The 24889-nt window shown below is 43.0% G+C and overlaps 1 protein-coding gene across 2 annotated transcripts in view; it reads right to left on the bottom strand.

Annotated features, from left to right (window-relative positions):
• GPC6 (glypican 6) overlaps positions 1-24889 on the bottom strand; it is a 1087352-nt gene that overhangs the window by 11398 nt on the left and 1051065 nt on the right. For both annotated transcript variants that reach the window (XM_060288063.1, XM_030856917.2), the window contains one exon: positions 9337-9473. In XM_060288063.1, the coding sequence (XP_060144046.1) occupies positions 9337-9473 (137 nt within the window). The remainder of the gene's footprint in view (positions 1-9336; positions 9474-24889) is intronic.

Here is a 24889-nt window from a genome sequence, read left to right as displayed (position 1 = left end):
ACTATATTTCTTTATTTTTGCAGTAAAGCGTGATGTTTGTGTTGCCTTTTAATATATCTGGTATACCAACGAAATTCTGTTAGATTCTGAGATTGCCTTCCTGATATAAGTTCTAAAATATGACATTGGATTGACTCATTGACATTCAATTATATGTGCCTGGCTGTGTGAGCTCTACCTAATCGGTAAAGCCCATCAGAATAAAAAATACAAGGGCAGTCCAGCCTTTGCTGGCACAGGAGCTGAGAGGGGCGGAAAGGTGCCCCTGGGCTCTGGTGTTGCCCCTGGACCTTCTGAACAATGGTCCCTGCCGCTGTACCTATGCTGAGTCAGAGGAGGGCTTTGTTGCTTTCAGCCGCTGTGCGCACGGCGCAGCTAGCCGAGAGTCATTTATCAGAAGCTGACTGCGATAGCTTACATGGGAATGCCACCCTTGGGAGTCTGAGCACGCAGGAACAATACAAGACTGCCAAAGAAACTCAGCCTCGAACTGTACCTGCTGATGCTCAGCTACTTACAATGAAAGCAAGTAACAATGCAGCCATGTCCTCGAGAACCTTTTCTCCTTTAGTGTATTCCAAGGGGAACTTTAGAGACAATATGGAAACTTAAACCGAAAAACACAGTTGAAGAAGAAAATGGCCATTTTGTCACACCAGGGGTACATCCTGAGGCCAAATCTGTGGATGTCCAGAGTGCAGCCTGGGGCATCAATGGAAGCCCAGTTCAGCACCAGCCCATTTATTTGTTGCCTCTCTTGTCTGATCTCTTTACATAACGCTCATATCCTGCAAGAACGGACGCATCTTTGAGCCCATAATATTGTTCCCTTTATTAGATTTTGCACCAGCTCTTCGGCTTGAGGGCACTCTATTTTTGCACCATCATAGTCTGGGAGACGTGGAAAGGGAGGAGAATCTTGCTCCAGAGAGTCCAGGTTCTGAGGCAGCCTGCACATTTACAGGGGGCAGGGAGAACCCAGAAATGAGGACAAATTGGAGGGGTGTCACTGTTTGCCAATACCTCATGCTGTGGTATGGAAGGTGAGTGGAATCCGGGAATAGTGAAGCATTTTGGTTACCTTCTATTTTGTAAGACTAGGTGTAGGGTCTAACTCTTCAGCAGTTTTGCAGAATTATTTATCTTCACATCTGCTATGGTCTGCACGTTTGTGTTCTCCCAAAATCTACATGTTGAAAACCTGATGCCCAAGGTGATAGTATGAGAAGGCAAGGCATTTGATCTAGAGGGCTCTGTGCTCCTGATTGGGGCTAGAACCTTTATAAAGGAGGCTGCACAGGGCTTCCCAGCCCCTTCTGCCTGGTGAGGGTACAACGAGAAGCCTTCAACCCAGAAGGAGTCCTGGTGGAGGAAATTTCTGTGGAGCTTGCTATGAGCGATGAGTGACCGGGTCAGCACAGCAGGCATTCCCGACCCAGGGCACTCAGAATGGGCTCAGGAATGGGCTCAGAATCAATGGAGCGTAGAGAAATTGGAACTCTTCTGCATGGCTAGAGGGGATGCAAAATGGTGCAGCGCTTTGGAAAACAGTATGGCCGTTCTTCAAAAAAGTAAAAATAGAATTATCATATGATTCAGCAATTCCACTTCTGGGCATATATCTAATAGAATTGAAAGCAAGGACTCAAACAGATATTTGTACACCCATGTTGACAGCAGCATTATTTACAACAGCCAGAAGGTGGAAGCAACCCAAGTATCTTCTGCCAGATGAATGGATAAACAAATGTGGTCTACACATATAACAACTCAGCCTTAAAAAGGAAGGACATTCTGACACATGCTGACATCGATGAATCTTAAAGACATCACGCTAAGTGAAGTACGCCGATCACAGAGGGACGTATGTTGTATAATTTCACTTATGTAAGGTACTTGAAACAGTCAAATTCATAGAGACAGAAAGTAGAATGGTGGTTGACGGGGGCTGGTGGGAGGGAGGTGTAGGGGGTTATTGTTAATGGGTGTAGAGTTTTAGTTAAGGGAGATAAAAATGTTTGCGGATGGATGGTGGTGATGACTGCACAACCATGTGAATGTACTTAATGCCACTCAACTCTACACTTAAAAAATGGCTGAAATGGTAACATTTACGTTGTGTATGTTTTACCACAGTTTAGAAAAATCTAAGTTTTAAGTAGAGTTTTCACAAGTTCTTGATATATATTACTTTTTCCCTCTCCATTTTTTCCTGACTGCAAAGTGGAATTATTCACAACCTACTGTGACTTTATGTTTTAAGTGGATTTATAAATTCTTGAAGACTTTTGAGCTGGAGTTGTCTGTGGCATTAGGTACTTCAAAGAGGTGTGACACCAAGACATGGTCAAAGACACAGAGGTTGACCCAGGGCACCTGAGATCTCTTTGGGACCCAGCAGTGTAATCATGGGTAAGTCACTTAGCTACTATATATATAGTAGTATATAGAATTATACCGCCTATATAATTATTTTTATATTTATATGGATAATTCTTACCTTATTTGTTTCATAAGCTGCCATATTAAGTGAAAGTATATGAAAATGCTTGACAAATATAATACACTATGCAATTGCAATGCATTCTTATAAAATTAGGTTGTGAACAGGGCTCCCTCAAACGCCAAACTCGTTTCTTAGGAGGGCTGACGGCGGCAGATTCTGAGTTTTAAAGCCTGGATTCATGGACAGAAGAATGATTTGCTGTGCCTTTCTTCCCATCTGGAAGATGTGTGTCATGAAATGGTTTGGAACTCTTGGAGGACACACAGCTCGTTGGTTGTGCTAGTGAACAGAAGGTAAATTCTTTGACGTGGGTTCTGAGCTCGTTGGCAGGAGCTGCCCAAACCATCCTTTCTTGGTAGAATTGGAGTCAGCAAACTCCAGGGCGGGTGGGAAAGAAGACCCACGAGCCAGTCCTCAGGGCTGCCGAGCTGTCGACAGCAACATGCCTCTTTCCTCCCATCTGTAGCCACACTTTTCATCACTTCCAGGAGGTGCACGCAGCGTCCCTCTCCCCCAGGACAGTCAGCCTTCGTGGGGTCTTCCCTCTTAAGCATCCCAGAGAAGGGAAGTGGGCTTTCAGCAATGTCAGCTTGGACAGTTGCCAGTTTTCTTCCCAGACAGACTTCCCACTTTCCCCAGGTGTTTGTCTGGCTGGTTATACATCAAAAATTTTACAGATCTCTCAAATGCAGCTGGAGTGCTTTGGGACATACCCCGCAATCAGACTAAGACAGTAATGTCCCGCCAGATCTGTCACGTCACTGTCTCTGACAGATTTCTCATCACCACGCACCATTTTGCCCCTCTGCCAGCTGCTCAAAGGTACCCACTCGTGACTTCCTAGTTTCTTTGCTTAGTCAATCTACTCAGTGGCTGTTGAGAGCGACTGACCTATTTTCTAGATTTTTCTACATTTCCTATTTCTTACAACTTATTGTATTTACCTCCTGGCCTCAGGAAGGATTTCCTTGGGGTACACAGTTATTTCTGTGAGGATCAGGTGACTTAAAAGACAGCAGAGGCTCCCAGCAAAAGCTATGTTTCCAATGGATCCAATTAATCCTTGTCTCTCAGCTGGCATCTTGATAGGCTCCTTCTAGAAAGCATCTTAAAGAAAGGACACAGTGGTGGCTAAACACTAGTTAACAAGGAGCAGAGAAGCAGAAAGCTGTTTTACCAGTTTTATGGGAGAGAAGGATATAACAGACTAAAGAAACCCCGAAGACCCTGAGATTCGTGTATGTTCTATCATGAGATCCACGTGCTACAGGGACGTGCCTCAGACTGGCTTTCATTGCATTTCTCCTGCCCCATCCCATCGACTGCCATACTCCCCTTTCCCTTTTAACTCCTATGAGCTTAGAGAAAGGATCCCCATAAAGAGAACACAATCCTCAAGGAAGTTACAGATGATGTAATTCAACACGGTTCCGTCCTCAGAAGCAAGACTCTGCTTCTCTAGGAGCAAAAAGGTAAGAGCCTGTGTGAACATCCCAAGGGCTTTAGTTTTTCTTCTGCTGCTGCCTGACAGTGCTTTACCCTCTACATGCTAATCATATAAAGTTTTCTTTCCTTCTGAGCCTATGCTCACCTGCTGCCATCAGATCATTCTCTAGCTCCTGTGCAGGCAGCTCGTTCCGGGCACCGGCTGCCCGGAACGCCCTTCTCAGGGGTGACAGATGACTCTGATGTCCTCCAAGGGGCTCTAGGTTCACCCTGGGATTGTAACCTGTCCCACGACTCTTTAATTTTTTTCCCTTTGGCTGTCTAGATGATTATTGATTTTCCTCCCTTACTTCTTAGCTTCCTTTCACCTTCTGTTTGCCTGAGTTAAGTCGGAGTGTTGCTGAGTCTCATTTCTCCCTCAGACGTTGCTTAGGTAAGTGAGAGATGGAAGGAGGAGAAGTTCCACTAGCCAGCTTACTTTCCTGCTGGTCATGGACGAAGCACCTGAGGCTGCTTTTCTTGAGAGACAGACACTGGCCTGAATTCTTCATTAGCTATTCTGATAAAGTAGGATGTGGATGTGAGTATTATCTGCTATAGACGGAATCTTTGTGTCCTGCCGAGAGCCATAGGTTGAAGCCCTAACCCTCAGTGTGATGGTACTCGGAGGTGGGGTAGTGGGGAGGTAATTAGGTTTAGATGAGGTCGTGAAGGTGGAGCCCCTATGATGGGATTAGAGCCCTTATAAGAAGAGACCAGAGCCCTCTCTCTCTGCCATGTGAGGGCACAGAAAGAAAACGGCCATCCACAAGGTCAGAAGAGGGCTCTCACCAGAACCCAACCCTGCTGACTTCTAGCCTCCAGACTGTGAGAAAAGAAATTTCTGTTTAAGCCTCCCAGTCTACGGTATTTTTGTTATAGCAGCCTGAGCTAAGACACTAATTGGATCCAGTAATGACCGGATCCATCCTTGGCCCACAAAGGCACCTCATTAGAGACCAGAGGTTTGTGTGGACAATATCCTGTCTCATGAAGGCTGTGCTGCATTTCCAACTTAAAATTCCCTCTTGATGCACTTGTGAAGCTTAAGCAATTCATTGTTGAGATGACTTCAACCTGGCCTGGGCTCTGGCTATCTTTAGTGGGTGATGTTACAAACGAACCACGTGACCTGCCCAACCCAGTTGCTGTTGTTGGTTTTCATATAAGAAAAACCCCATTAAGGGAAACATCAAGGGTTTCCTTGGAGGCAAAGAGAAAACAGCACATTGTAACATGCTCCCTGAGGCTTGCACCTGAACTGAAAAAGGGAACATCTTACATATTAATAGGAACTTAAAGTAGGGCTGCCAGATAAAATACAGGACAGCCAGTGAAATCTGAATTTCAGATAAACAATGAATCCTTTTTTGAGTGTAAGTGTGTGCCACTTGGTGTCTGCTGTTTTTAACGTGCTAAATCTGGCAACCCTGCCTTAGAGCCTCGCTACTCAAACTGCGGTCCCTGGACCTGCAACATCTGCATCTCCTGCAAGCTTGTTAGAAATGCAGAATCTCAGGCCCACCGCAGACTTCCTGAATCAGAGTCCGCATTTTTAACAAGATCGCCCAGATTTTAGCCTGTACACTTGAGAAGCATTGCTTTAGAGTTTACCACGTATTCTCACAGACATTATTGCACTGGTCTTTAAATTGTCCCAGTGGTTGGCAAGGGAAGGAGAAGCAGGGAAGGGCCTCTGCTGACCACCTGTTGTCCTGTTGTCAAATGCAGATTTACGTGCTGACAGGGTCATCGGTGCGCCCACAATTTCCTCCCCTCAGAGGGCACAGTCTCTTCCTTCTACCTCACCTCCTGTTTCCAGACCTGCTCCGCTACTGAAGCAGAGTGAGACCTGCCAGAGACGGGCAAAGGTGGGAGCAGGGGATGAAGGTGGGTTTCTGTTCTGGGGGAACGATTACTCACATACCCTTGACTATCATCTCAACACAGAAGCTTTCACCCTGTGGTTACCACCGCAGCCGCATCTGTGTGCATCCTGTTTTGTTTCAAGTCATCATTAATTTCAGCGGGTGATATTCATTTACTAACACCTATTTGGGAAAGTAATACATAACTGGAGTAAAGGGACATGTCCACTGTAGGAGTCATTTTGATTTCAGAAATGTTAACATGTGAAATGGGCATGCTTCTGAATCAAGGAAGTATGGTAGAGAGCTTGGAGCTGCACGCAGAAAACAATCAGGAGAGATATGAATAACGGCAGGCAAGTCAGAGCAAATACTTAGATAGGACAAAAGGGCTGCAAAGACTGGCTGAAGGAAGCAGATGGATAAAATACAAAGAAAGGAAGAAATGTCTGAGGGACCGGCAGCCTCATCCCTGTTTTAAAACAGCCTTGAGTTTTAAAACGCCAGACAATCTCTACCAATGCTAATAGACATCGCTGTTCCAGATCTCTAAACACTTGATAGATTTTTTTGTTTTAAAATAAAGGTTCTGGTTCTTTTATTTCACAGGGTGACAAGAATAACCTTTCTTTCTTTTTCACAAGTATTCCTAAACATTTAAGAAGGCCTATCATCTGAAAGGCCGTACTGCAAAAATAGGGAAAAAATAGGTTGCCTTGCGTTACAAACGGATTTTTTAACTTGCAAAATAGTTCAGTGGAATTTTTTTTTTAATGAAAACTTCTCTTGTGTGTTCCTCGATCAATTAATACTTGGATGAGAAGAAACCTTCAATTAAATTTAATCTAACAAATCTTTATTGGTTATCTGTTTACAGTGTTATTAAATATAAAGTTATAGGGCTTCCCTGGTGGTGCAGTGGTTGGGAATCCGCCTGCCAATGCAGGGGACATGGGTTCGAGCCCTGGTCCGGGAAGATCTCACGTGCTCCGGAGCAAGTAAGCCTGTGCGCCACAACTACTGAGTCTGCGCTCTAGAGCCCCCGAGCCACAACTACTGAGCCCGCGTGCCACAACTACTGAAGCCTGCGCGCCTAGAGCCTGTGCTCCACAAGAGAAGCCACCGCAATGAGAAGCCCGCGCACCACAACGAAGACCCAATGCAGCCAAAAATAATAGATCAATAAATAAAGTTATAATATTAAGATTCCGTTCCAGTGGAATAAATAAAAAGAACGGTACTAAAAAAACCCCTTGAAATTGTAATTTTTCAATGGAAATATAATTTGAGTCACAAATATTTGACAGCACTATCTTTTTAATAACACACTGGGTTAAATTCTGGAATATTCATGCAAATGATTTTATCGCATTAAGTTTGATGATTTCCCTCGCCCACATAAAATCCTCCAATGGCTTCCCACAGACCTCAGGATAAACTTCAAATCTGGTCCCTGAGTACTGATCCAGGTGTGTCTCCACCTATGTGGTCCTTTCCCAACCCACAGTCCAACAGGAGGGTGTTTAAAGTTCCAAAATCCACTGTCTTCTCTCAAGCCACTGTGCCTTTTCATGTGTTGACAGACACCACTGCCATCACATAGTACTTAATTGACAGAGCCTTGCACAGTGCCTGGGTTGAGGGAGTGCTTAATAATATTGCTGATGAACTGAATCAACCGAATGTAGACCCACTAAATCTTTTACGGAGCGAAGACTCTGTTTCATTTATTCTTCTCACCTGGGGAGGACAGTATTTATCTGTCATTTGCTCTAGAGTCAGGGTATTAAAGTGAAAAGAATACGCTCTAGGGTTTGGGAGATTTCCGCTTTCACCCTTGTTAGTCGGCAAACCTTAGACTAATGTCTTACCCTGTCTCGGTTCCTGACACAGTGAGGAACTTGGCTGACAGCCTCTTTTTGCTCTAACTTCAATGGTCTTTATCTTCCCCATTCATTTTCTTGATGGAATGTAGTCCTCTCCCCAGTCCCTGCCCAAAGCCTTTTTTTATATTTCCTTTTGTAAGACACTGCATTTGCGCTAATATCCAGTAACCTGTGTAAGTATCCACGGGAATGTAGTTGAAAACACAGCTGCTGTTTTAGCCAAGGCTAAAAGGTAAACACAGATGGGCAGCAGAGCAGCTCGGAAAATCAACCACTTCATCCATTAGGCCACCTGGTCATCCTTTACAGTGTCTTTTTGTACAGTCATTAGGAAAAGACACATTAGAAGCTGTTAATTCACAGCTGAATTTGCTGGCCCAAGGGCTCCTTCCTAAAAGGTCGGACACTGATAAATTAGTATGCATTTTTGAGGGAAATGTTGATACCATGAATAGCCTCTTGGACCCTCATGATCTAAGATTTGCACATTGATATTTGGGGGTAACGAAATGATTACAGTTTTTTCTACAGCTGTCTTGTTTTCATCTTGCTAAGCTCTCTCTAGTATGGCTAATAATCTCATTACCAATAGGTGCTAAAAAAATGCAACTCAGCAGTGTAAGAAGTTACACCCAGGGAGCACCTCACTTGAACCCCTTCCTTCTGCAGCTTCTTCTGAACTTAATATCTATGAATCTTCTTGTTCCCTTTTCATCACAGCTACTTCATATGCTTGAAACCGCCCAATAACGCCGCAGGACAGTCCCCACTCTTAGGTTCTCCACTTGCTGGCTGATCCCCAAAGATTCCTTGAGTTTACCAGCTGCTCTGCCCACCTGCATCCCCACTGAGGAGGGCTCAGGCAGACTCCTCTCCTGGGGGCTGCCTGGCCTGCCAACTCCCAGCCAGTTCTCCCGTCCAACTTCTCCACCCTATGAAAACTCAGGCCAAGCCCATTTCTGGGCTGAATCAAGAAATCCAGAAATTCCATACCAAGTGGCAGTAGCAATGGACGGCAGAGCAGAGGATAAGAACAGAGCCATCTCTCATCAGGAGATTCCAATAGGACTTTTCAAGGCACGGAACCTGTGAGAACGCTTTCCTGGCTGTCTGTCATTTTCTTTTTCCCTAACCCTTCCAATGAGACTTCAATATTTTTTTTTCTCCAAGGGTGAAAAAAATTACAGTTGAATGTTCACTTCCTGTTTAACTTGTGATGGAAAAAAACCAGTCAGCTGTGCAAATTTAACTACGGATAAAAATAGCTCTGCTATCTTAAAGTCAGTAAGTGAACATAAAAAGCTCTTTGTGGTCTCAGGATATCCGTAACCTGGCATCTGTCACCATCCCTCTGTCCTCATCCAGAGGCGAGGCATTCAGAACAAAGATTCCATGCTTAATGGCACCTTGAGAGTAAGCGTTCCCAGGTGCCCATCAAACCTGTCACTCTGAACAGCTGTCGCTAAGTGACGACTTGTCCCTCCACCCTCCATTGCTTTTTGCATAAACAGGTCTGCAGCGCTGTGCCAGGAGAGCCTTCCAGGGCTAGATGTGCAACGCCCCATCCGTAAGAATAGCGAGCCGCCCTCACCTGGCTTTGCTGTGCCCGTTCCAACATTCCTCTTCGTTGGACGTGCCCGCCGTCACACTCTCGTCCTTGCAGATGGTGTAGGGCAATGCTGACCAGACCTTTTTAGAGAGCTTCAGTTTCTCTTTTATGTCTGTGACCTGATCAAGAAAGCAAGGAAAGACAGTGAACATTCTCCCCAGGCGTCGTCCGTTTCTACACAAGGATGCAACTCAGGGGAAGGTTAGAGAGTCTGCCACAGGACTAGCACAGACTCTCCATCAGCTTTAGGAGAGACATCATCCTGCGGGATTTGTTGCCCAGGAAAGCCTCACTTCTTCCTTTCTCCATCTCCCTCTAGATTCCAGCAGAGAGCTCTCAGGTAATTGGCTCCTGGTTTTCCATCTTTTCTGTCCTCCCATCCTTTGAAGTAAAAACTTCTGAAGCGTCTCAGCTGGCTTCAGGTCCCTCTCCAGCTGGGAGAAATAGGTGTTCTCTATTGCAAACACCCTCAATATATTCTTTAGGATTCATATGCCTGGATGTCAGATAAATGCACCTAAAGGATGCATGAAGAGATACAGCACTTTCCCCAAAGGTCTACTTGTTTCTGCAAGAAATGAATATTGTCACTAATTCAGCTGCTGGTAACCCCTGCCCTTGACCAAGTGACAAGCCCACACAGCACACTCTTGGACGCTGAACAGCAACCCAAATCCACTTAAAAATCTCTAGCAGCAGAGGGAAGCGTCATTACAAATACAAGCAAGTGTAAAATCCACAGCCCTATGGGTGGATGGCCGGGAGGAGCTTAGTACCAGCATCTTTAGTGCTTTCAGTCTCAGCACTGACTTTTCGTCTGTGGAAAAGGTAGAGAGAGAGATTCAGTACAATTTTGGCTCCATAATTAGAATCTAGTTTCATGCAGTCACCACCCTTATTTCCTATTCTGTCTACATGAACATTGGGAAAATCTGTGGATGGTTGAAATGCCTCTGTTATAGGTTGAATTATGTCCCCCTAACATTTGTATGCTGAAGCCCTAACCCTCAGTACTTCAAGAATAAGACCTTATTTGGAGATGGGGTCTTTACAGAGGTAAGGAAGTTAAAATGAGGTCATTAGAGTGGCCCTAATCCAATATGACTGGTGTCCTTATAAAAGGGGAAATTTGTACACAGAGATATGTATAGAGGTAAGACAATGTGAAGAGACACAGGAAGAAAACATTCATCTACAGGCCAAGGAGAGAAACCTGGAAAAAATCCTTTCCTCACAGCCCTCAGAATCAACCAATCCTGCTGACACATTGATTTTGGACTTCTAGCCTCCAGAACTGTGGGACAATAAATTTCTGTGGTTTAAGTTGCCCACACCTCATCACGACAGCCCTAGAAAAGTTATACAGCATCCTAGAAGGGAGGACCACTGACACTTGTAATCAGTGGCTTTTGGAAACAAAGTATTCTTTGTTTACTGTGGATGGAGTACAGATGTGAGAAAAAATTCCAAAGATCTGTTGTGAGGTTTAAGAGGAAACACAAAGAAATAAAAGATCTCTGATCTTTCATGTTGTCCCTAGTCATATTTCTTGGTAGTTCCAGAATTGTACAGTTTTGTGTGTGTGTGTGTGTGTACTGCTGCTTTTTTTAATTGAAAAAAGCCCATGATTCTTTAGGAGGTGATACAAGATTATTTTCTGGTCAGACAGTCAGATCATAATTTCTACAATTTCTGTAATAACCATAAATTCCAAAGGTTCCTGTTCTTCCCACCCCAATTCACTTTTGGCAGCTATATGTGAAATGTCACTTCTGAAAAATGGGGACGAAACATGCTGAGGGCTAGGTTTTTATCACAGTCCTCCTCTCCTGCTGACAAATTTTCTTTTTCTTTTTTTTTTTTGCGGTACGCGGGTCTCTCACTGTTGTGGCCTCTCCCATTGCGGAGCACAGGCTCCGGATGCGCAGGCTCAGTGGCCATGGCTCATGGGCCCAGCCACTCCGCGGCATGTGGGATCCTCCCGGACCAGGGCACGAACCCGCGTCCCCTGCATTGGCAGGCGGACTCTCAACCACTGCGCCACCAGGGGAGCCCCTGATGAAAAATTTTCTGATTGCTGAATTTTGAATATTGATACAAGAAAGATGAATAATATCTTATCCATAGAAATCTTTTTCTAGCTAGATGGTTGTCTCAGAAACAAAGTTATATTAGAAACAGCAGCCAATTCTCAGAGGGAAAGGAGCAATGGCTTCTCTTATCCTTCTGCACTTCTTCTAAATTCAGAATTTACTGAGCAATTCTACGAGCGGTAGTGGGGCGTCTGGCATAGGCTCCGGCTTCATGATTTTAGAACACACAGAATTGTACAGGTTTTGGCCCTTGCTTATTTGTGATTCTGATGATGACAGAGATTTCCGTCATGGGAAATATCTGTTCACCAGTAAGTACCAGAACACCAGAAGATGGTTCACCAGAAGATGACCAGAATGCTGAATACAGGAACCTGGTACACATCCTTCAATAGTGTGATGTTACTTTTGTTTCAGAGCATAGAAAAATCCACAATGACCTTCCAAGGAGTAGCTTACAATCAGCAAATGTTTAGGGTTGCTTAAAAACTACACTCTCTGATTTCCCCCATTTGTGCTGACTTTGGTCCACAGGCCAGTCGTTTTCTGCTCACAATTCCTAGCACAGATGTGGGTACATATCGTTATGGTTTTTTTTTTTTTTTAATTTTTGTTTTAAAGATATGTGGCCATTTCTATCCAGCCATAGATGGATAGACATACTCTGTTTAACAATTATTCAAAAACCTTCAAACCCCTGAAACACCAACTAAGAAATGTTGAAAACATGATAGAAAAACCACCGTTCTGCAGCCATCTCATAGTAATGACTGATCTCAGTAAGTATCGTCAATAGATGCTGTTGTGGGTTGAATTGTGTCCGCCCCAAAAGATGCTGGATCCTGCCCACCAGTACCTGTGAATGTGACCTTGACCTTATTTGGAAATAAGAGTCTTTGCAGATGATCAAGTTAAAATGGGGTCATTAGGGTGGGACCTAATCCAAGATGACTTTGTCCTTATTAAAAAGGGAGATTTAGCCACAGACACACACACACACACACACACACACACACACAGGGAGGACATCACGTGAAGATGAAGGTAGAGCTTGGGGTGATGCACACACAAGCCAAGGAACACCAGAGATGGCCAGCAAGCCACCGGAAGCCAGGGGACAGGCCTGGGACAGATTCTCCCTCACAGCCTCAGAAGGAAACAGCCCTACTGACACTTGGATCTCAGACTTCCAGCCTCCAGACTGTGAGACATTAAATTTCTATTGTTGTAAGCCACACAGTTGGTGGTTACACAGCCCTAGCAAACCAGTACAAGTGCAAAATAATATTGGGTAAAAGTTTAATGGGGAACAGGATATTTACACAATCCCAAAGCATTCCCCACAGATGACATTATTACAACAGGACGACTGTCAACATTCTACAGTGCAGAAACTTGGCAGGCCCTACCTTAACCAAGCGATCAAAGTAACGGGATGGACTGATGTCGGGTACCTCCTGATGTGATGGGACAAGAAGGACCTATCACCTATGCAGCGAAAATTCATAACCTGAATCCAATCATGAGGACACATTAGACAACCTCCAACTGAGGGATGTTTTACAAAACAACTGGCCTGTATTCCTCAAAAATGTCAGTCATAAAAGGTAAAGAAAAGCTGAAGAGTTCGTCTAGATTAAGAAGAATAAGAGACATGACGTCCAAATGCAGTGGAAGGTTCTGGATCGGGCACTAGATTGGAAAAATAATTGCCAGGAAGGATATTATTGAGCTAGTTGGCAAAATGTGAACACTGACTCTGTATCAGATAATATTGTATCAGTGTTAAACTTCCTGAACACGAACTCCTATTGTGATAACCCAGGAGAATGTCATGTTCTTAGGAGATACACACTGGAGTATTTAGAACTAAAGAGTTATGATTTCCATAACTTATTCTAGAATGGTTCAAGAATAAGAATAAAAACACATAGATGTATAGAGCGAGAGAGAGTGAGAAAGCAAATTTAAGAAAATTTTAATAATTGGTGAATCTAGATGGAGGTATAAAATTTTTTCAAAAATTGCAATTTTTCAGTAAGTTTGAATTAAAAAAAAAATAAAACATGTCCAAAATAAAATCCTTCACATCGGATTTGTCCGGCAGGGTGTCACTTCAACGTCTCTAACCTCTAACCTGGACCACCTGCTTAGGCCACTCATCCTCATTGTTCCAAACACAAACCCCAGAGGCAGAAATAGGTGTTACATATTCAGCGCTAGTCCAGACAATGACCACCAGCTTCAGGATGGAAATACTGTGAGCTTTATTCTGTCTCATAAGAAATACACCAAGAATGAGCCTTCGCCTGTCTGCCTTTTTTCACATAGAAACCCCACCTTTATGCTGTGGGAATCTGAACCAAATATATATATTTTGAGACAGAGAAAGTAAAATTGCATGACATCCCACAGATATCTCCTCTTTTAATATTTGCCAAAGTGAACAGCGTATATGATGCTGCTCTTTCTTTAAATCAAACTCAAGTATTGCATCTTTCATGGTGCAGCCTCTGGCCCCCTGGTTAAATTTGGATGGAACTTTCTGTGTTCCACAGGGGGCCCTGTTCATGATTCTGAGAACTGATCGCTCCGATCCCTTATAACTGGCTTACTTTTCTGACTCTCTCTTAGACCACATGCGTCTTGAGGGCTGGGACAGGGTTCTAATTTGTCTTTATCCTCAGTGCTTAGAAAGGGTTGGGTGACCAACTACCCCATTTTGCCCAGGACATAGGAGAATCTAGGACACTGAATTTTCAGCCCCAAACCGGAAAGTCCCGGGTAAACCGAGATGAGTTAGACACACAGGTCTCAGCACACAGTAGGTGTTCAATAAATGTTGGTTGAGAAAATGGGTTTCATGGCCCTAGTATATTACAAAGTCATAGACCTTATGGCTAACACAAAATAGTTGGGGGGTGTCACACACTGTGGGCTCTTATCTCAAAAGGGTGGGGAGGTGCTGAGGGTCCTCCCAGGAGTTGTATCTGGCTTAGTGAGGGGTGAGGTTCCCTTCTGACCGTTCACTACATCACATTTTATAATCAGGTCACTTTCACTCTGGCATTTCAGAAGCCAGGCATTTTCATTGTGCAACTGAAGGCGATAACGGCAAAGGCGCAGTGAGAGATGCAAACGCTGTTTTAACATTCTGCACGAAAACATCAACCAATTCACTTCCAGGCTGGGGTGGTGAGGCAGACAGCTGAAGAAAATGGACACTATTAGCCACTGGAGAGGAACATGCCTTTGATTCTAAAGACTAGCTGGATGATTGCACTTTGTTTTCTGGTATCAATAAAGTTTTTCAATTCTCACACCGTTTAGAAGTATATTTTCATTTTCTCTTCTTTTTCTTTTTGAATAATAATGTAACTTCCTTTGCTGTAGCTCTAGATCTGAGTTGTTTTTTTTTCTTCCTGGAGACTTAAGTGTACACAATAGTGTGCTAAGTTTTACGTTAGCAAGCATTCTTGGTAGAAATATATTACGGACAGTGAGAGCGAGCCCTAATTCATTAATAATACAAACTTGATGGGAGCAAAGACCTGGGATCAGATGTGGAATTTACAACTTCTTTTCCCTGCTTCCCAAATGAGCGATTTTAGGAGAGATTAACTCTCTCCAATACTTGCAAATTATATTTACCATTTGTCCAGTGTTGCATTAGAAGTACTGTACTATTAGTAATACCTGTGTACTAAATATTTTTCATCTATGCTATTGACAGATTGTGAAAGTTAAACAACAATCTCTGTTATGCTATAGGAATATGATCCAAATAGATACTGTTGGGATCCACAGGGAAAACGTGAGCCCTCTTCAGAGAACTTATCGGGGCTTGATTCTGATTTCTGACCATTTCAGTTACTGGCTTCAGTAAAGGCAGACACTCTCAGTTTAAAGCCTGTCAAGGGTCCTGAATACTTGACTATAGAAACACAGTGGTACCATTTTCATACCCACCCTACAGAATTGTACAATTACATAAAAGAGCGAGGCAGCTGACAAAGTGGAGGGGGTTGCTGAAAACAAAGGGATTAGCAAAAACAAAGACCATGAAGAAGGAGCGTCCAAACACTGTCGTCTGATAACTTCAGTTAAGAAGTAACCTTGCCCCAAATATTTAACCTGAATCTTATCAGGCTTCTGAATTAACAACTTCCAGTTTACAGGAAATATTAGGGATAGAGGTATAAACTAAGTAACACCATAAATAAATGATCAGACACATCCAGTGTGTGGGATATTATATAAGACAATTGGCCTTGACTCTTGAAAAGAAGAGGGAGAAAAAGAAAGGAAGATTGTTGTAAATGAAAATAAAAACAAAACAAAACTCTAAAAGCATAACAACCAAATGCTATGTGAAGACATTCACTGAATCCTGCACCTGGAGGTGGGTACTGAGGGTTAAGAGAGAGTTTGGAGATAACGGAGGAATTTTGAATATAATATAGGTAGTAGATGATGTTACTGAATTCCTGTTAACATTCTTAAGTGTAATCGTGGTATTGTGGTTGTGTAGGAGACTATCCTTGCTTTTAGAAGATTCACAAGGAGGTATTCAGAGACAAAGTGTTATTTTGTCTTAGAATTACTTGAAAGTAGCAAGTCAGACATGATTGAATCTACACAAAGAATACATGGATGTTAACTTTATTATTTTTCCAACCATTTCGGTGTCATTTGAAAAAGTTAAAAATAACAGAAAGTTGGGAAAAGAAATAAGACTTTATTGTCAGGGCACATGGTGTTTAAGAGCCTTGCTGCATTCAGCCTAGGGCAGTAACTGACTCAAAACAATTGAGGGCTAACTGGGAGCTTTCATTGAGCTCAGGCACTTACATTCGAGCTTCACAGCTCTGTGCTAAAGTATGACTCCCTGCTTGCAACTGGGAAATGGGGGTTTAGAGAAGTGAAAAAAAATGGCGACACATCTAGTAAATGGCAGAGATGAAATTCAAATTCAAATGGAGACTTCAGAATTGTTACTCTTTTTTTTTTTTTTCTTTTTTGCAGTAGGCGGGCCTCTCACCGTTGTGGCCTCTCCCGTTGCGGAGCACAGGCTCCGGACGCGCAGGCTCAGCGGCCATGGCTCAGGGCCCAGCCGCTCTGTGGCATGTGGGATCTTCCCAGACCGGGGCACGAACCCGTGTCCCCTGCATCGGCAGGCGGACTCTCAACCACTGCGTCACCAGGGAAGCCCCAGAATTGTTACTCTTAACCACTAGGCTTGAGAAGGATGTTACCTATAGCTATGGTCTCCAACTTGTGTGTATCGGTTTGGTGGGGGGGTGATGCGCATGTCCTTAACGGCGGGTAAGATGATTCGATGTGATTGAAGACAAAAACATTAGAACTTCTATTTCTATTTCTTAAATATAAAAATATAAGGGGAATTAAGCCTTCCTAATATTTCATCTATCTACCGATTGATGTGCCTTCAATCGGTCCTTGTAGCAGTGGCCATTTCTCAATTATCCCACGGGAAGAGTGAGACGAGACATTGGGAAAAGGCTTGAAATGGCACCTTCCCCTCCCCTCGTTAGCCGGCTCTCGGGGTATTGAAATCTATCCCAGTTCATAAGTGCTGGTTAAATGCATTTATGGGCTAGATTATGTACATTAAATGGACCAGTGACTTAAAATGACTTTTGCGAAGTAACTTCGGATTTCGTTCTTTTCAAACAGTGCAAGCACAAGTGAACAACAGTAAAATGGCGGGTATGATACTTCCCTCACTCTTGATACATCTGCAACATTACAGAGTCAAAATAATAAAGGTTCTGTATTTTATCTCACTCTTCCAAAGTTTCTATTTTTTGCATACATCCCACAAGGTACAGAGTATATTAGTTCAGCAGTGCTTATATATAATTTATGCATAAATAGTTATAAATATACTGGGTGTCTTTGATTCTGATTTTTTGCTGATAGAAATATGAGATCAAAAAAAATTGGAGCTGCTTGTCTATAGCACAGGGACTGACACAATATATTTTGAATCACTGACTTGGCAAGCAAAAACATTTAGTGAAATCAGTTTAATGAGATAAGGAAGTGTATTATAATTTAGAAAAAGTTCCAATACATTGGTTAAATAAAAAAGGCTTTTGTTGCTAGCATTCATCTATTAAACACTTCGTATATGTCTTCTATAAGTCAGGTTTTCTGCTACCCCTTGGGGATACAAACATGGCTGGTACATAGTTATTGCTCTTGAAGGGTTCCTAGCATCCCTGGCTAGAGGCGGGTAAACAGACACAGAGCAAATAGGATAGTCATGGGTAAGCAAAGGGCTCTGGGGGCACTGCCGTCAATTTGTCCTGAAGTTTCCTTTCTGGGCAAAACCGTTCCCTCCCAAGCAAATAAAGCTTTGCCGATATTTGCTTTTTGGTGGCTGCTGAACTCTGCCATGGGGACTATTAGGAAGCTGGGTAATTAGTCATTTCTATCCGGAGGGAGAAAAGCAAAAAATGTATCACGTCCTCCCAAGTTTTCGCCTCCAACGATGGGCTGATTTTATCCACGCACAAGTCATCGCTTTTAGCCACCACTCTGGTCTTTAGCTCCTCCTTTTGCTAAGGAGCATCTGTGCTTTCCCGACTCCAGGGGAATATCTGCTCCACGGTGGAGATTTGATAAACAGCGCTGTGTATGTCCTGGGTTTTTAAGAAATATTTGTTCAATGAATAAATACATGTACAGCATTGCCAATTATCTGCTAAGGGAAGTAAGATTTCAAAAACGAGGGACTATCTGTCAGCAGCTGCCTTTTGGACTTTCCTTTGGAGAGGAAGGAAGACATGGGCACATTCTGTCAGACTTTCTCAAAAAAAGTGCTTTCCCCTGACCTGATTACCGCGGAGCCAGAGGGAGATGTCAGATGATACCTCCAATCCTCTAAGTAGGATTCTAGTCTCCTGCCTAGAGAAGTCATTTACATTCCAGGTGTAATTTACACAGGTAAGATGGAAGAACCTTGGAGATCTCAGAGGCAATCTGGGCTTGGGGGAAAAAACCACGAGAATTTAACTAAAATAGAATGAATCCCATCTTAGACAGCCTTTACAATCCTTATAGAGACATACCGTTTCCAGTAACTTCCCTTTGGTTTTCTAAGCGAGTGACCTGTTAAATTTTGACTGGGAGTGTTTTTGAACTTTGGTATTACCTTTGGTTCTGTATGGATTCTTTGATGGGGCATATTTGATCTCTTCCAAGAGGCTTTGCCCGTGGCTGTCTATCTACTACCTGAGGCCCATCTACCTTGGACCTTTTCTATCCTCTGGATCTTGCCTGTGAAGTGTGAGATGTGAACTGTCAGAAGACGCCCTGCTGTCTTCCCTCAATCATGTTGGGACCAGAATTCACTTCACTGGATACCTGTGGTGTGTACCTGGCTGGATGCCCTATCTGCTCACAACTTCAGAAAGATCCCAGTGTACCTATGTCATCTGTATGGAAACATAACGTAACTGGATGTAAATAATATATACCGTATCTTTAGAAAAAATATGGTAAATATTTAAAGGGCTGTACACTAAATAATACAAGTTGAGGGGGTGAAAAAAAACAACGTGAATATTTTATAGGCTGCACGTCATTTGTTAGCTTTGGAAAACAATCTGTTTCAAGAAATAAAGGCAGCCTTTATTAAAAAATGGTACATGATACCATTTTTTCAACCTGAGAGTTTAATAATCCGGTTTCAGAGACGGTGACCTCATCCAGCTTTACTCTAGAGAAGAATGCTCTTTTCTTATAGCACCAAGTCATTCAACTCACGGTGTCAACCTGTATTGGAACTCAAGCCGTGTATCCACCTCCAGTGCTCAAACGATGGTCTGCATGCACGTGTTCATGACTCCTCACTTGACAATACATCCACATGATCTGGAGTAGAATATTTAAAGTTCCAACATCTCAGAGGGAATGCTAATTTCTCTAATGGGGCCAAATATCTGTGAATACAATCTTCCTAATATTCTTAAGGAAGTGGGGTTACTGATGCCATTTAGTTCAACGAGGAGGCTGAAGACACATGATGTGCTTAATCTACTTGTTCGATTTATGTTGAAGCTTGAACTCAAGTCTGTTCTTCTGATACGGCTTTTAGCATCCTATTCACGAGAACATTCATTTTCCACTTGTTCTGAGTCTGTGAAACTCTTCGGTGTTATTTTTCAGGTCCCAGATTGTCCCTGTCTATCGTGTAATGATTTGGTAGGTTCTGGAATGCTTGCAGAAATCACTTGTGACACCTGTTCTTTCTGGAAGCTTCTAAATAGGTCTTGGGGATAACACAGCAGGGTCCTGTTACATGCAGTTTATCAGTGAACCCAAAGCAGACTTTGGCTACACGACACTGTCACCCAGCGCTCTGCTGAGGGCTTGGGTCACAAGACAATCTAAAAGCAGCCTTGCGTTCTGGGCTTTCTCAGATGTTCCCAGGGAATTCAACCACACGTTCTTATCTGTTACCACGTGACACATTCTCCCTATTGTGGATTGGTGCTTTTCACATTACTTGCCAAGGACATAAACACATATGCGTTCTGTAGGAAAAACTAAGAGGGATGAAAAAACTGGTGGGAAGTGAGAATCGTTGAAGGTTCAAAAAGACACTGCTTAGTTTTGTCAAGTTTCTCCGGGGATTGGGAATTGGATCAAAAACTTGAAAGTCTGCACCATCCCCTCTGGCTTCAGGTTTGGAGTTTCTCGGCTAGAGCATGACACTATATTAAAGGCATGACCTTGAAAAGACAGATGAAGCTTTTTTGTGGCAAAACACTGGTCCTCAAAGTGGAATAAACATGGGAAGCACTTTCCTCCTCTGCTGCTCAGGTCAGAATTTTGCGGCAGGTCTTAAGAAAACAACAGCGAAGTTTCAAATCTTCACGCTCATACCTAATGTCTTGAACGTACCTCATTCCTGAATGGTATTAGAACTTAGGCAAGAAAGGGTAGTACGCGTTCTACACATCCTTGAGAGATGGCACGGTTTGACATCGAACTAATCTCGAATTCAAGAGTGAAAAGAAAAGGGCCGGAAGACGTTTGGTCCGCAGAAATGCATGTGATCAAAGTATTACTTTGCACAGTGGGTACCTAAATTGTGGCACTATTTACTTCTCAAGACTGAAAATAGAAATAACTTCAAGAAGTGGTTTTTATCATGGAAAATAGAGGCTCAGCAGAGCTCCCACGGCCCAACACTTCTAGAGCATTCTTGACAGATTCTCATCTAGACTCAGTTTACATGTTTCCAATGACAGATATCAATGCTAATATGAAGAGGACTTGGGATTTGCTGCCCGACCCAAAGCAAGTCACTGCCCCTCTCCGAGCAGTTCCGGGGGTTTTCATGGACAAGGCTTGACTACGAAGCATAAGCATGTCCTTTCTCCTCCTCCTGTGACTGGCGTTGAGATGGTGCTCCCAACTTCCCCTCTTGCTTTGCTTTGTTCCTTTGCAATCTCTGTGGATTCTGTTTTTTTTCTGCCCATCACCTGGTAAAGTCTCCTTTTGATTCGTTTCTGACCTTCAGTCTGTCCAACCTTTGCTCTCTCACTCTCTGCTCCCAGCTTTTGAGACCAGCTCTGTCTTCCTCGATTGCTACCTTTGGTCTCTATTGCTTCTCAGGCATTATTTTGGCAGTGGAGGTGCAGACATCCCACGGAACTTTCCCTGATCTAGAGCATGAATTGTGACAAGTGCCGATTCTAAGTTAGGTTATTAGATATGCGGTCTTCATGGTGCCTGATAGGAAGATCGCAGAGGCATGCTCAAATGAAGAGAAAGAATTCAGTATTTCTAGCAGTTTGGATATTTAAAGACTGACCTCTGCTCCCACCATCATTTATTCTATCACTATTGAATGAAAACTTTTGGAAGTTCTTTGTGGCTCGAAAAGCAGATTTCCCTCACTTTTCCTCAATTTTCTGATATAGCCAACAAGATCATGGCAGTGGCTTGGACAGATCCCTTTGTATGGGACTAACCTGGAAATTAACACTAATTCAGGAAAGTGCCAGAAAAAGATTATATATTTAATAGCCCAATTCTGCCAACATGGAAAAAGCTTGAAGTTCTGAACATCCAGTCTTGCTGAAAAAATTCTGATTCTTTGCCAACTATTACTTCAAGTGTGCGATCTCTCCGTAGGATCTTTGACGATACTCCGAAAATCCATACAGAGTCTCTAAGTCTACCTGTGACCGAGATACTGCAGTGACTCTGCTACGCTCAAAACCACCTGAAGTGACTCTTAACATGCTGAATTTTCATCTTCAGGGAATGAAATCCAGGGCATTACAAGTATGTCTGCTAATTAAAAAAGGGGGAGGAGGCACGGCAAAGCATTCAAGTTGAGGCATCCCTGAATATTTTAGGATCCATCAGTTAACTGTAAAGGTGTGGGGCTGTATGCTTTCACACCAAAGCTGAGAAACAGCTGTGTATTCTGGTCTTTTGCTCCGAAGCCACTACAGATATTTGGAACTTACCAAGGGATGAAGAATATCCCTTTGCTTATGCAAGATTGGTGTAATTGGGCAGGGTCTTCTTAAGTAAGAGATCACAAACATGATGCCATCCAACAGCAAGAGGACCCACAAAGACGTACACACATCGGAAAAGTAATTTACGTGAAGCCTAGGAAAATATTCAGCAAGTGGTGGGTGGAAATCAGATTTCTCTAAATTCTAAAGCCATTTAGGGTAGAGATGAGTGGACCTAAATCTCTTATGGAATAGGCGACAAAAAGCATACAAATCTCTTTTGGGCATGTGTGATTTGTACTTCGTGGTGAAAAATAAATGCTATTTTTGCATCTCTTGTGTTCTATTCATGATAGAACACAACATTCTGCCTTTTCCTTCATGGATTTATTGGGAATTGATTCTAGTTTAATTGCCAGTGATTTAGGCCTAAGGGAATTTGAAGAACAACAGAATGAGATACTGATAAATGCACCAAGAATGTCAACCACAGGACCCAAGGGTGTCCATTAACTCTAACTCAGACCTGTAGTCTATACACTGGGAAGAGGAGAACATGATAAGTGGTTAATTCCTTCTGTGGGTCTTAACTTCAACATCTCTTCTCTAGGGATGGCCTTGACCCCCAGGGCCACTTAGCGTCTCCCCTGTATGTTCGCACAGGGATGCCTCTGGTTTTTCCTGTCATAACGATTTCCCCATTCATTGGGACTGTGGGTCTCGCTCCCAGATTGCAGGTGACATCAGGGCAGGACCTCTGTCATTTATGTTCAGCACCTGCTAGGAGATGAGTGTCCCATCTTGCACAACACCTGGTTTATGGCAGCAGTCAGTAGACAGCCAGTGGATAAATAAACGAATGAATAAATGTAGTAGAGTAGGCAGAGGGCAAATCTAAATTCTGAGTCTCTAAATTAAATTGTAAATGAAATTTGAATAGTAGATCTCCTTACTTGCAAAATAAATTGTTGCCTTAGGGAGGGGCATCTCTTATAAAACTCCCTACTTTATGGAGAAATGGTTGTGTAGGGTCTACTTATGGGTAGTTGGTTCAATTAAACACACACACACACACACACACACACACGCATATCAGTTTAGTGTCTACAATGTACTGGGCACACAGTCACACATACGAGATGGTCTTGCCTTCAGGGAACTTACTACCCAGTGAGAGAACAGACTTACACATAAATAAGCATAATAAATTGCTCACAGGTTTCAGGGCTGTAGGGCACGAGAAGTCAAGTCAATGTTTTACTGTTAAGGAGGAGGTGGCATCCAGGGAGGCTTCAAGGAAGAGGTGGCAGTTGAACCGAGCCTTAAAGGAGGAGTAGCACCTACAGGTGGAAGGGTTGGGAAGATCTCTTTTTTGGCAGAGGGGCCCTGAGTGGCAAAAGCTCATAGACGTGAAGGCCCTTCGTCACGGGAGCGAAGCAGATGTGCCCGGAGTGTGGAGGTGTGTTTGCTTTAACTGTGACTTTGGCAAAGTCGCATCATTTCCCTACAATTTGGTTTCAAAATGGGGAAACTACTGCCTTTCCCTGCCCCCTGCCAACTGTCTTCTTAAAGACTTAATAATGCTCAGTAAGTTAATATATTGCGAGGGGACTTGGAAGTTCTTAATGAGTAGAAACATCACCATGGGGACAGATGGCACAGGGGGACAAAAGTGCACTCTTTCTGGGAAATCAAGTTCTTACTCCTGGGAGGTAAATTACCTTTTCCTGGGAGCCATCTGGTTACCTTAAAGATCCAATTTACCCCATGGGGGCACCAAGGAGGGGTGCTATCTACTCCCCTTATGATTAGACTCCAGTGACAGCAAAGTATTTGACTTTCACCTTTACATCCTAACCATCCAATAACCTAGACCGATTCTCTTGGTCTCTTCCAAGTGGCAAAGATGTCAGAGGTCCCTTTTTTAGCTCTAGTGGGAGAGGAACAATCTTTTAAAATAGCAGAATGTCCATTCTGGGCAAGGAAACAATGAACGTCTAAAGCAGCAACATCCAATAGAAATACGATGTGAGCCACAAATGTAATTTAAAGTTTTCTAGGAGCCATATTAAAAAAAAGTAAAGTGAAGATAATTTTAGGAATATATTCTGTTTAACCCAAGCAATCCAAACTATTATTGTTTCAACATATAATGAATATGTAACATTTTAATTAGATAGTTTACATTCTTTTTTGTATTAAGTCATCAAAATCTGGTGTGTGTTTTATGCTTACGGCCCATCTCAGTTCAGTCTACTGATATCTCCACTGCTCAATGGCCATATGCGGCTGGTGGCTGCCATGTTGGGAACCTAGGTCTAAGGTCCTTCCCGGGCACATCGGGAAGTGGGGGCCAGTGACATGGTGGGGGGAGCTGAGTTGTCTGAATGAGTCGAAGGCAGGCTGTTAGCTGAACATTAGAGGGTTCAGTATGTCTTTCTGAATTCTTTGGGTAGGTAGTACTTCCAATCAACAGAACTCATTTTCATCCCTTTTCTTTGGTGCCATTCTCCTGCCCTCCACTGTGTCCCCCTGATCAACTGCCCAAAGTGCACCCACCAGGAAAGAACTGGATTGAAATTAGGTTACATTTGAAGTCTGGCTGGGATCCAGCGTTTCCCTAGAATTGCTTCCATTTATATAAATGGGAACATGTTGCATCTAGTTTTGTGACATCTGCCAATATTTTGTCTATGTGGCAGAGAGTTTTTTGGCTTACATTTATTTATTTTTATGGAAGTATAACGATCATCCAGAAAAGTATACAAATCATATACATACGAACAGATGAATTTCTACCAAGATACTCATGGAACAAGCCACCAGATATGTGGCAGTTTTTAAAAAGGAAAATATGTTAAAAGTCTTTCTTGGATCCCATTCCCCACAAGATCCGTTCTCTTGAAAATTAATTGCATCAAGTCATTGATATGC

The sequence above is a fragment of the Globicephala melas genome, chromosome 18 (assembly GCF_963455315.2).
Source record: "Globicephala melas chromosome 18, mGloMel1.2, whole genome shotgun sequence".
Taxonomy (NCBI): Eukaryota; Metazoa; Chordata; class Mammalia; order Artiodactyla; family Delphinidae; genus Globicephala; species Globicephala melas.
Note: the sequence above shows the minus strand (reverse complement) of the source record. Positions and strands in the feature narration are given on the sequence as shown.